The sequence below is a fragment of the Canis lupus genome, chromosome X, assembly GCF_011100685.1.
Source record: "Canis lupus familiaris isolate Mischka breed German Shepherd chromosome X, alternate assembly UU_Cfam_GSD_1.0, whole genome shotgun sequence".
NCBI lineage: Eukaryota > Metazoa > Chordata > Mammalia > Carnivora > Canidae > Canis > Canis lupus.
Genome location: NC_049260.1, coordinates 124,457,896 through 124,471,664, shown reverse-complemented (window position 1 = coordinate 124,471,664; position 13,769 = coordinate 124,457,896). Strand labels below are relative to the sequence as shown.

The window sequence follows — 13,769 nt, the reverse complement described above, 5'->3', positions numbered from 1 at the left end:
AAGGCAGGCGCCAAACCGCTGAGCCACCCAGGGATCCCCTCTCACCGTGTATTAACTACAATCATGTTCTTTAATTTCCAAATATCCAAGGTTTTTGTAGGTATCTTAATTTTTTAAAAGATTTATTTATTTATTCATGAGAGACAGACTGAGAGAGAGGGGCAGAAACACAGGCCGAGGGAGAAACAGGCTCCTCAGGGAGCCCAACGTGGGACTCGATCCCAGATCCCAGGATCACGACCCGACCCTTCTTAGGCTTACTCTTTGCATTCTATTAAGTGTTCCATTCTTTCTTCTAACTTATCTTTATTTTTATATTTATTTTTTAATAAATTTATTTTTTATTGGTGTTCAATCTACCAACATACAGAATAACCCCCAGTGCTCAGCCCGTCAAGTGCCCCCCTCAGTGCCCGTCACCCAGTCACCCCCACCCCCCGCCCTCCTCCCCTTCCACCACCCCTAGTTCGTTTCCCAGAGTTAGGAGTCTTTATGTAATGTCTCCCTTTCTGATATTTCCCACACATTTCTTCTCCCTTCCCTTATATTCCCTTTCACTATTATTTATATTCCCCAAATAAATGAGAACATATAATGTGTGTCCTTCTCCGATTGACTTACTTCACTCAGCATAATACCCTCCAGTTCCATCCACGTTGAAGCAAATTGTGGGTATTTGTCGTTTCTAATGGCTGAGGAATATTCCACTGTATACATAAACCACACGCCGGGACACCTGCACCCCAAAGTTTCTAGCAGCAATGTCCACAATAGCCAAACTGTGGAAGGAGCCTCGGTGTCCAACGAAAGATGAATGGATAAAAAAGATGTGGTTTATTTTTATATTTAAAGTGTGGTTTTGTTAATATATACTTTAGTCTTGCTTTTTTATCCTGGAAACCTCTTTGAATTAGGATATTTAGTACATTAGCATTTTTAAAGCTTTAAAACATTTTTAAAGTTTTTATTTGTATATCGTAAAATAATGTTTTAAATGAACAATTCAGTAATTATTAATGTACTTACAAAGTCATGGAATCATCATCACAATCCAGTTTTTGGACATTTCTATCACCCCAAAAGTTTCCTCATACCCATTAAACAGTCACTCCCCACTCCTGAACCCCACCACATACAAAGCCTTTGATAATTACTAATTTAAATTCTGTGTCTACAGATTTTGGACATCTTATATAAATGGAATCATATGATATATGGTCTTTCATGTCAGCTTTCTTTCACTTAACAAAATGTTTTTTTAATATTTATTCATGAGAGACACAGAGAGAGAGAGAGGCAGAGACACAGGCAGAGGGAGAAGCAGACTCCCTGTGGGGGGCCCGATGCGGGACTCGATCCCAGAATCCCGGGATCACCACCTGAGCCGAAGGCAGCCGCACAAAAACTGAGCCATGCAGGAGTCTCTCACTTAGCAAAATGTTTTCTAAGTTCATCCATGTTGTAAAATGTACCACTTTAGTTGCTGAGTAGTATTTTATTATAAATATATCACATTTTGTTTATACATTCAACAATAATGGATATTTAGATTATTTCTAGTTTGAGATATTCCTAATAATATTGCTGTGAAAATTTATGTACGTGTTTATATAGATATGTTTTCATTTCTTTTGAGTAGACTTCTAGGAATGTAATTACTAGTTCATATATTAAATCTATGTTTATACCTTTGAGGAACTGCCAGACTTTTCCACTCTGGATGCACCAGTTTACATTCCTGCCAGTAATGTATGAGGACTTCAGTTTCTATACATCCTCACCAACAGTTGTCATTATCTGTCTTTTTGATTATAACCATTCTAGTGCATGTGAACTAGTATCTCATTGTGATTTTGATTTGCAGTTCCCTGGTGACTAATGATGTTGAGAAGCTTTTTATATGCCTTTTGACCATTTGTAAATCTTTAGTCAAATATTTTGCCTATTTTTAAATCGTATCATTCATCTTCTTGTTGGTTACTTTATGAGTTTTTTTAAATATTCTGAATACAAGTTCTTTATTGGATATATTATTCACAACTATTTCTCTCCCAGTCTGTGGCTTGTGTTTTTACTTTCTTGAGTGTGTTATTTGATGTACTAAAAGTTTTAAATTTTGATGAAGTTAAAATTATCTATTTTTGTTGCTTATGCTTTTTGTGTTGTATCTAAGAAGCCTTTGCCTAGGGCAGCCCTGGTGACCCAGCAGTTTAGCGCCGCCTTCGGCCCAGGGTGTGATCCTGGAGTCCCGGGATGGAGTCCCACATCGGGCGCCCTGCATGGAGCCTGCTTCTCCCTCTGCCTGTGTCTCTGCCTCTCTCGAATAAATAAATAAAATCTTTTAAAAGTACATTATATTTTTCAGTTCTAAAATTTACAATTGGTTCTTTTTTATACTTCTTATTTGTTAGGAATTTCTATCCCTTCATTACAAGCATATTTTTACCTCATTGATATAGTAAAAATACCTACTTTAACTGGGCATTATACTATATGTTGGCAAATTGAATTTAAATAAAGAAATATAAAAAAAATACCTACTTTAAAATCCTTGTCTGATAATTCCAACATATTAGACATCTCAGGATTGACCTTTGCTCTATTTTCCCTTCATAAGAGGTAACATTTTTCTGGTTCTTGTTACATGAACAATTTCGGATTGTATTCTGGAGAATGTGAATGTTATTGAGACCCTAGATTCTGTTATATTTGCCCAAAGAATGTTGGGTTTTGTGGTGTTTTTCAACAGGCAATTAATTTAGTTGTACTCAAAGTTCTTTGATAGCTGAAATTTCTGTTCAGTTGTTGTATCTCTAGATGTAATACTAGGAGGTTTTCTTTACTATATGCAATTCAAGGGTCATCCTTCCAGGTATTTTTTTTCCTTCCAGGTATTTGAGTAGAGCTTGGTGTTCTTCTCTGATTCTCTCCTTTCTAGGTTTTTCTCTTCACTTTTTGGTGGCAGTGGTTGCACCAAACCTATCTTCTGGTTCTTCAGGCCGGAAAAACTAGGAGTTCTTTTGGGGTTTCAGTGGCCTAATATGGTGCAGGTTGTGGCAAGCCCTCAGGCTAGATGTCATGAAAATGAGAAACTCACCCAGTGCAGTTCCTTTCTTTCAACTGTCAGCTCCATTCCAGAGTCTACCTCTATGATACCTTCAGGTAGTTATATTTTGCATTTTATCAGCTTTTAGTTGTCACCTATGAAAGGAGGGCATTGATCCAATAGTTTACTTACCCAATACCAGAAACAGAATACAGTGCTCCGTATTGTTTAATAAACTAATAATATAGTATGCTTTGTATATAAGTAAGACTTTCTATAAATGGGATATTGTAACAGAGGCAATGACTATTCAAATTTTAACATTTATGAAACTTTAGAGCAAGGAATATTAAAATACAAGTATTTATATAGGACTATTTGCCTATCCTTCAGTCATTATTATTCAAAACTTAGTCTAACCCTTTCCTCTAAGTCCAAGTATAGCTAACTCACCGTGAAGACTTTCATGGTTTCTAGGGCTTCTTTTTATGGCTCAAGAGAGCTAAATAGTGTTTATTTTAGCTGACATTATAGACCTCCTGTGTGTCGGGCACAGTGTTATTATATAATATATAAGGCTTTATATAATCCTTATAATCATATAAGGTTATTATTATTCTGTTTTCAGATGAGGAGACTGAGGCTCAAAGGGATCAAATAGCTTCTTTAAGTCACATGTTTGAGCTGGGATTATAAGGGTGATCTATCTGACTACACTGCCCATCATCTTTCACTTATACCACAGTACTGAAATCTACCAAATGCGTTTTCCATTCAATCACTGAGCTCTCTTTACTTGGAAAATATTTGCCAAGTCATAATAAGAATAGCTTCATTAAGCCTTCCTAGCTTATTTTATCAGAAAAGTATCTTCTTTATTTGCTTTCCTGTACTTCCAGGACTTTCTTGCATCATATCAAAGCCGAAAAAATTTTAAAACTGCACAATAATATAATGATGTCACTTTGTGCAAAAGCCCAGAAATCATTTTATTCTAATCAATATGCAACGTGACCATGGATAAATCACAATGCCTTATTTTTTAATGTCCATTATCTATAAAGTAAGATAATAATTGATAGCTATAACACTTACCTCACAGAGTTATCAGATAGAGGATCAATGAGATTGTGTACATCAAAATGCTTATAAACCATAAATCTCTATTTGAAGTCAAGAAACTACAATTATGAACTGTAAAAAGTTGATCTTATGAATAACATACACTGGAATTAGATTATTGTTCAACTCTCTGGTACAAACAATAACTTAAATTATGGGGAAACCTGATTTCAAAACCACTCTGCTACTTATAGACTCTGTGGCAGGTTTAACCTCTCTAAATTTCAATTGCCTTATATGTAAAAGAAAGCTAAACAACTTTCCCTTCTGGGGTGATGAAAGGATTAAGTAAAACAGTATTTGTGTAAGTACCTAATAGAGCATTGAGGGTTTCTAGAAGTAACAATGCCAAGACCCTAGTAAAGACTATGCTTCCTAACCCCATTTCCCTATGGGCATGGTTCCTTGAAGCCTGGGATAATGGACTATTATATGCATGCTTGGATTTGATTCTCACAATAGCTCTGCGAGATAAGCTAAACAGATGTTATTTATTCAATTTACGTATGAGAAAACTAAGAACATTGGCTGTAATTGTGCCATGTACTTTCTAACAGTAATGAATGCTATATATATCCAAAAAGGGTACCATTAAATGTTTATTTCTCTTTTAAAAATATCTTTGGCAGTGTCTACTAAAGCTGAGCATACACATACCTAATGAACCAGAAATTCCATCCTTGACTTTATAGCATAAATAAATATATATGTTCACCAAAAGACAAGTAATAAAATGTCCATAACAGCACAATTTATTTTTTCCAGTATGATTGACATTTAATTGACATATAACATTGTATTAGATTAATTTGTACGACATAATCTTTGATATATGTGTATTTTGTGATATTATTACCACAGTAAGCTTAGGTAATATCCATTACCACATAGTTACAATTTTTTTTATGATGAGAACTTTTACAATCTATTATCAACAGTGAACAAGGATTCCCTTTCTTCATATCCTCGTAGCACTTGTTACTGCATCTTTTTGATGACAACTATGCTAAGAGATGTGAGGTGATATCTCATTGTGGTTTTAATTTGCATTTCCCTGATGATTAGTGATATCGAGTACCTATTTGTGTACTTGTTGGCCATTTGTAAATCTTCTTTGGAAAAATGTCTATTCAGGGGATCCCTAGGTGGCTTAGTGGTTTAGCGCCTGCTTTCAGCCGGGGTCATGATCCTGGAGTTCTGGGATCGAGTCCCGCGTCGGGCTCCCTGCATGTAGCCTCCTTCTCCCTCTGCCTGGGTCTCTGCCTCTCTCTCTCTCTCTCTCTCTCTCTCTCTCTCTCTGTGTGTGTGTGTGTGTCTCATGAATAAATAAATAAAATCTTTTTTTAAAAAAGGAAAAATGTCTATTCGGTTCCTCTGCTTATTTTTAAATCAGATTGTTTGTGTTTTTTGCTATTGAGTTCTACAAGTTCTGTATATATTTCAAATACTAACTTCCTATCAGATGTATGAATTGTAAATATATTCTACCATTCTTTAAGTTGCCTTTTATTTTGTTGACGGTTTGTTGTGCAGAAGCTTTTTAGTTTGATGTAGTCCTACTTGTTTGTTTTTGCTTTTGTTTTCTTTCCTTTATTTGTCAAATCCAAAAATACCATTGCTAAGACTATTGTGAAGGAAGTGTACCCGCTGCGTCTTCCTCTAGGAGTTTTAAGAGGGTCAGATCTTACATTCAAGTCTTTAATTCATTTTGAATAGATATTTGTGTACAGTGTAAGATAGGGGTTTGGTTCATTGTTTTGCATGTGGTGGTTGTTTTACCAATACTATTTATCAAATAAATTATTCTTTTCCATTGAGAATTCTTGACTCTTTTGTTAAATGCTAGTTGATCATATATGAATAGACTTATTTCTCTCAATTCTGTTCCATTGGTCTCTATCTTTATGCCAGAATTATACTGTTTTGATTATGATAGCTTTGTGAAATGGTTTGAAATTAGGAAGTATGATGCCTGCAAGATTGCATTCACTATTTGGGGTCTTTGTGGTTCCATACAAACTTTACAATAATTTTTTCTATTTCTATGGAAAATGCCAGTATAGGGATCCCTGGGTTGTGCAGCGGTTTGGCACCTGCCTTTGGCCCAGGGCGCGATCCTGGAGACCCGGGATCAAATCCCACGTCGGGCTCCCGGTGCATGGAGCCTGCTTCTCCCTTTGCCTATGTCTCTGCCTCTCTCTCTCTCTCTCTCTGTGTGTGTGTGTGACTATCATAAATAATAATAATAATAAAAAAGGAAAATGCCAGTATAGTTTTGATATGGATTGCAATGAATCTGTAGATTGCTTTGGATAATATGGATATTTAGCAATATAAATTACTCTAATTAATGAGATCAGAATATCTTTCCATTTATTTGTGTCATCTTCAATTTCTTTCTTTACTGTTTTATAGGTTTCAGTGTACAGGTCTTTCAGCTCCTTGGTTAAATTTATTTCTAGATATTTTATTCTTTTAGGTACAATTGTAAATGGGATTGTTTTCTTAATTTTTTCCTGATAATTTCAATAAATTATAGAAGGTTATAGAAATGAAACATATTTTTGCATATCAATTTTGTATCTTGCAACTTTACTAAATTTGTTTTTTTTAAAGATTTTATTTTTTTATTTTATTTATTCATAGAGACACACAGAGAGAGGCAGAGACACAGGCAGAGGGAGAAGCAGGCTCCATGCAGGGAGCCCAACATGGGACTCGATCCCCGGTCTCCAGGATCACACCCTGGGCTGCAGGCGGCGCTAAACCGCTGCGCCACCGGGGCTGCCCAAAAGATTTTATTTATTTATTTATTCATGATAGACACAGAGAGAGAGAGAGAGAGAGAGAGAGGCAGAGACACAGGCAGAGGGAGAAGCAGGCTCCATGCAGGGAGCCCGACGTGGGACTCAATCCTGGGACTCCAGGATCACGCCCTGAGCCAAAGGCAGACACAACCGCTGAGCCACCCAGGCTTCCCTAAATTTGTGTTTTAGTTCTAACAGTTTTTTGGTGGTCTTTGAGGTTTTCTATATATAATGCCATGTTTTCTGCAAATAGAGACAGTTTTACTTCTTCCTTTCTGATTGGGGGCTGCCTTTTATTTCTTTTTCTTGCCTAATTGCCCTGGCTAGAACTTTTACTACTATGTGAAATAAAAGTGATGAGAATGGGCATTACTGTCTTCTTCCTTATTTTAGAGGAAAAGCTTTCAGCTGTTCATCACTAAGTTTATAATGTTATGGAGTTTTCATATATAGCCTTCATTATGTTGAGGTATGCTTCTTCTATACTCACTTAATTGAAAGTTCTCAAGAGTGGACATTAAATTTTGTCAAATGCTTTTTCTGCATCTATTGAGATGATGATCATATGATTTTTATCCTTTATTTTGTTATTGTGGTGTATCACATTGACAATTTGCAGATTTTTAACCATTCTTACATCCCTGGAACAAATCCCACTTGATCATAGTGTATGATCCTTTTAATATATTATTGAGTTTGGCTTGCTATTTTTTTAGAATTTCTGCATCTATATTCTTCAGTGATATTGGACTATAATTTTTATTCTTATAGTGTCCTTGATCTAGTTTTGGTATTAGAGCAATGCTGGCTTCATGAAATCGGTTTAGAAGTGTTCTCTTCAACTTTTTGGAAGAGTTTGAGAATGATTGATATTCTTTTTTTTAACTTTGGTAGAATTCACAAGTGAAGCCTTCTGGTCATAGACTTTTCTTTGTGGGGTGGTTCTTGATTACTAATTCAATTTCCTTACTAATAATTGATCTTTGCAGATTTTGTATTTATTCATGATTCATCTTGGTTGTATGTTTCTAGGAAATTTTATCTATTTCTTCTAGGTTGTCCAAGTTGTTGGTGTGTAATTGTATGTAAATTTTATATCCTCTTGTTATTGATCTCATTCTCATTATATAATGAGCTTCTTTGGAGGGTGATTCAAGATATCAGCATAGGAAGACCCTGAACCCACCTCCTCTCATGGATACACCAAATCTAAAGCTATAAGAGAACAATTCCCTCAGGAAAAGAAGTGAAAACTTGCTGAACTGTTCCTCCATAACAAAGGATAAAAGGACCACATCAAAATGGGTAGGAAAGGCAGAGACATGGTCTCACCAAAAACCCTATGCCCAGCACAGTGACCCACAATTGGGAGGGATCTCGTAAGTCTGGAGGAGAGGGGGCACCCCAACCCTTGGGACCTGTACCACAGAGACAAATGCAAAATATGCCCAGCTTGGGAAATCAATAAGTCCTACATCCAAGGGACACAAAGGGCTGTTTGGAAATGAAATACTCCCTTTAAAGGACTTGCATGTAGTCCCACTCAACCCAGGACCCAGCACAAAAGCAGCACACTGAAAAGTATCTAGATTATATGTGAAGAAGATTCCTTATTTTATTTTATTTTTTAAATTTTATTTATTTTATTCATGAGAGAGAGAGAGAGAGAGAGAGAGGCAGAGACCCAGGCAGAGGGAAAAGCAGGCTCCATGCAGGGAGCCCGACGTGGAACTCGATCCGGGGTCTCCAGGATTAGGCCCTGGGCCAAAGGCAGGTGGTAAACCGCTGAACCACCCGGGCTGCCAAGTTCCTTATTTTAAAACATCTGCTGGAGGGGCAGGGACAGTTGGACTCTCTCTGGAGACAAACACACTGGTGAGTGCCATTTTTGCACTCTCCCTCTACCTGCTAGGGGAAGCAGGCCAAGATAGATGTGGCAGCAGGGGTGAGTGGTCATGGAGTTCTACCGCTGCCTTGCTGAAGCCAGTGGGCATGTGCAGTTGCACCACACACTACCTTGCGGAGGCTAGAGGGGACTAGTGGCCATGGCATTCTCCTGCTGCCTTGCTGGAGCGGGCAGGCAGGTCCTGACATGGCACTTTCCAACACCACACTGACAGATGGGCACATTTAGCCAAGGCATTCCCCCACTACTTTGCTGAAGCCATTGGACATGCCCCACCCCAATGCTCTCCGGCTGCATTGCTAAAGCTACTGGGCATGTGTAGTTCACATAGGGGATGCTCCTTGATCACCTGGCCCTAGTGGCCAGGAGGGGTTGTGTTTCTGGGCTTCACAGGACTGTAACAATCAGGAATGACAGACTACCACCCCCAGAACACTGCACAGAGAGTAGTAGACTGAAACACACCCCTAATCTTCCTGTGAAAAAGGCCATTTACTTCTCCTGGAACTTCAGCCTGAAGGACAGACTGCAGGTTTTCCACACATCCAGAGACTAACGAAGTGCTTTCAGGAATGTAAGTAGCAAGATACCATCCTTGCACTCTTCCCTGGTCTTGCTACAGCTCACTGGTGCCCCCCAGAAAAAAGTTTATATATCCATCTGGAGCCTCAAGTTTTGCAACTGTCGCCCAGGAGATACATTTAGATCTTCTGGTCTGGAGGCTAGCAGGGTTTACAATTGTGGCTTCACAGGACTGTATATATTTATATACTTTAAAAACTGTTGCCTATAGCTTTGGCTTCTAATCAGTGTGAAACTAGGTGCTAAGATTCCTCTCCCTGGGACATTGACATGTCTTTAAATATCCTCAACTATGGGGATTTATCAAGAATAAATCAGGCTGCAGGGCACCTGGGTGGCTCAGTGGTTGAGCATGTGCCTTTGGCTCAGGTCGTGATCCCAGGGTCATGGGATCAAGTCACACATCATGCTCCCTACACAGAGCCTGCTTCACCCTCTGCCTATGTCTCTGTATCCCTCATGAATACATAAATAAAATCTTTTTTTAAAAAAAGATTTTTTAAAAAGAGGAGCACTGAGTAATGTATAGAATGGTTGAATCACTGTGTTGTACACTTGAAACCAATATAACAATATAACACTATATTAACTATATAGGAATTAAAAAATAAATGAATGAAAGACACTCCCAATAAACAAATGTCCAGGACCAAACAGCTTCACTGGTTAATTCTACCAAACTTTCCAAGAAGATTTAACATTCATCCTTCTCAAACTCTAACAAAAAATTGAAAAGAGAATGCTCCCAAACTCATTTTCTGAGGCTAACATTACCCAACACAAAGAACAAATAAGAACATAAAAAAATTATAGGTCAATATTCCTGATGAACATGGATCCGAAAATGCTCAACAAAATATTAGCTAATTAATTTCAACAATACTTTGATAAATTCAGACATCATGATCAAGTGGAATTTATCCCAGTGATCTAAGGATGGTTTAGTATCTGCAAGTCAATTAGCTATTTGTGGGTGGCCAAATTCAATATATGGAAAACCCTAAAGACTCCACCCCCCCAAAAAAACTGTTAGAATAAACAAATTAAAGTTGCATGGTTCAAGGTCAATATAAAAAAATTGGTAGCATTTCTATACACTAACAATGAACTATCAGGAAGAGAACTTAAGAAAACAATCCCACTTAATATTGTATCAAAAACAATAAAAATTGTTAGAAGTAAATTTAACCAAGAGAGTAAAAGATTTATATACTGAAAACTATAAAATGTAGATGAAAGAAATAGAAGAAATCACTAATAAATGGAAAAATATTCCATTCTCATGGATTGGAAGAATGAATAGTTAAAATCTCCTTATTAGCCATAGCAATATACACATTCAGTGCAATTTCTATGAAAATTCCAATGGTATTTTTTTTAATTTTTATTTATTTATGATAGTCACAGAGAGAGAGAGAGAGAGAGAGAGAGAGGGGGCAGAGACATAGGCAGAGGGAGAAGCAGGCTCCATGCACCGGGAGCCCGACGTGGGATTCGATCCCGGGTCTCCAGGATTGCGCCCTGGGCCAAGGGCAGGCGCCAAACCGCTGCGCCACCCAGGGATCCCAAGTATTTTTGACAGAAATAGAAGAAATAATCCTAAAATTTGAATGGAGAAAAAAAAAGGCTCAAATAGCCAAAGCAATTTTAAGAAGAATAGATCTAGTGAGGAGGAGGAGAAGATGGCAGCAGAGTAGGAGGACCCTAGCCTTGTCTCATCCCACAAACACAACTAAATAACTATCAAATCATCCTAAATACCCCATGAACTGACCTAAAGATTGACAGAACAAACTCCACAACTGAAGGGAAAGAAGAGGCCACATTAAAGAAGGTAGGAAGTGTGGAGGTGTGGTTTAGGGAAAAATGGATTGCTAGTGCTGTGGAGGAGAGGGAAGTATAGTCGTGGAGAAAGGTGAGAGAGAGAGAGAGAAGCACACAGGGGAAGGTACAAGGAGAATGTTTCCCCAAAGCCATTGGCTTGGAAAATGAGAGAGGCTTAATTTCATGAGTTCTTGCAACTAGTGAGGTTGAAGACTGGAGTTTTATTTTTTAAATCTTTTTTTTAAGATTTTATTTATTTACTCATGATAGACACAGAGGGAGAGGTAGAGAGACAGGCAGAGGGAGAAGCAGGCTCCATGCCAGGAGCCCGATGTGGGACTGGATCCGGGGTCCCCAGGATCATGCCCTGGGCCAAAGGCAGGCACTAAACCACTGCGCAACCCAGGGATCCCGAGTTTTATTTTTTAAAAAAGATTTTATCTAATTATTCATGAGAGACAGAGAGAGAGAGAGAGAGAGAGAGAGAGGCAGAGACATAGGCAGAGGCAGAAGCAGGCTCCATGCCAGGAGCCTGATGTTGGACTTGATCCCAGGATCCCAGGAACACGACCTGAGCCGAAGGCAGACGCTCAACCCCTGAGCCACCCAGGTGTTCCAAAGACTGGAGTTTTAAAGTTCAGCAGGATTGGCAGCAATAGAGCTTGGAGGGCACAGACCTGATCCTGGAGAGAAGGCAGGCAGGCAACCCGGGAGCAGATAGCATGAAAACAGCAATTTGAAGAATGCCTGGGACACACAGCAGGGAGGAGAGTAGATTATTTGCTCTTCTCAGAGCCCATCCCTGAGAGGCAGCATTCAGGGAGATGCCTCTCTGGAAACAAAAGAGCTGGCTGGCACTATTGCCCAGCTCCATCCCTCAGTATAAACACAGGGCCACCAGTGAGAAACAGTGCAGTGCTGACACCGGCTGCCTAACTTGCATACACCAAGCCCCATACCCCTCCGCTCTGGTGGGACTGCACTTGTTTGTTGGGCTTCCCTCAATCCCAGCATAGCAGGCCCCTCCCACAGGAAAAAGCAAAAACCGCTGCCCACATCACATCTCCCAACCAGAGTCCTGCAGGGCCTCAGTTTTGGTGGCATTGGTGACAGGTTCCATGTTACAAGCACACCAGAGCACACAGAGTTAAAACTCACCACATTCAGGCCAGGGACCAAAGACTGCCCACTGCAGACAAGGAGAGCTTCTGCACTTGACTGGCTTGAAGGACAGAGCAGCCAAAACACAATAGCAGAGCACACCCAGCACACACCAGAGACAATCCCTGAAGTGCCAGGCCCTGCACACTCCATGACATCTTCATAAGGCCATTACTTTCAAGAGCAAGAGACATAACTTTTCTAACACAGAGTAGAAGGCAGAGACTTAGATAAAATGCAAAGATGGAGGAATTTATCCCAAATGAAAGAAACATAAGGCCAAACCAGAGATCTAAGTGAAAGAGATAAGTAACATGCCTGATGGAGAACTTAAGCAACAATCATAATGATGCTCACTGGACTTGAGAAAAGATATTAGTGATACCTTATCAGAGAGATAGAAGTGTTTTTAAAAGTCAACCAGAGATGAAGAATGCGATAAATGAGATTGGAAACAGGCTTGATGTAATGAACAGCACGCTGGAAGAAGCAAAGGAACTAATTAGTGACCTAGAAGAAAAAATAATGGAAAAGAATGAAGCTGAATAAAAGAGAGAAAGGAGAATTATGCAACATAAGAATAGACCTAGAGAACTCAGTGGCTCCATCAAACATAATAACATTCATATTATAGGAGCCTCAGAAAAAGAGGAGAGAGGAAAAGGGAAAAAAATTATTTCAGGGGGCAAGATGGCGGAAAAGTAGGATCCCCAAGTTACCTGTCCCCACCAACTTACCTAGATAACTTTCAAATCATCCTGAAAACCTACGAATTAGGTCTGAGATTTAAAGAGACAAAAGCTGGAATGCTACAGTGAGAAGAGTTGGCACTTCTATCAAGTACAACTGGTTTTTGGGCACTTTGCACTGAGCAAAATGACTAGAAGGAAAACTTCACCTCAAAAGAAAGAATCCGAAACAGTCCCCTCTCCCACAGAGTTACAAAATTTGGATTACAATTCAATGTCAGAAAGCCAATTCAGAAGCACTATTATAAAGCTACTGATGGCTCTAGAAAAAAGCATAAAGGACTCAAGAGACTTCATGACTGCAGAATTTAGATCTAATCAAGCAGAAATTTTTTTTTAAGATTTTATTTATTTATCCATGAGAGTCACCCAGAGAGAGAGAGAGAGGGGGGAGGGGGGCAGAGACACAGGCAGAGGAAGAAGCAGGCTCCATGCAGGGAGCCCGATGTGGGACTCGATCACGGGTCTCCAGAATCATGCCCCGGGCCAAAGGCAGACGCTCAAGCGCTGAGCCACCCAGGGATCCCTAATCAAGCAGAAATTAAAAATCGATTAAATGAGATGCAATCCAA

The 13,769-nt window shown here is 39.0% G+C and overlaps 1 protein-coding gene across 5 annotated transcripts in view; it reads left to right on the top strand.

Moving 5' to 3' along the window:
- The window catches only part of TMLHE (trimethyllysine hydroxylase, epsilon), a 116,243-nt gene that overhangs the window by 89,727 nt on the left and 12,747 nt on the right, over nt 1–13,769 (top strand). Inside the window, exon 7 of one of the 5 annotated variants that reach the window (XM_038588761.1) lies at nt 2,177–2,233. The exons of 3 other annotated variants lie outside the window; for them this stretch is intronic. In XM_038588761.1, coding sequence (XP_038444689.1) covers nt 2,177–2,201 — 25 coding nt within the window. In that variant the 3' untranslated portion in view covers nt 2,202–2,233. Of the gene's footprint in view, nt 1–2,173; nt 2,234–13,769 lie in introns of those variants that run through there. One more of the 5 variants, XM_038588760.1, reaches the window with a different exon arrangement.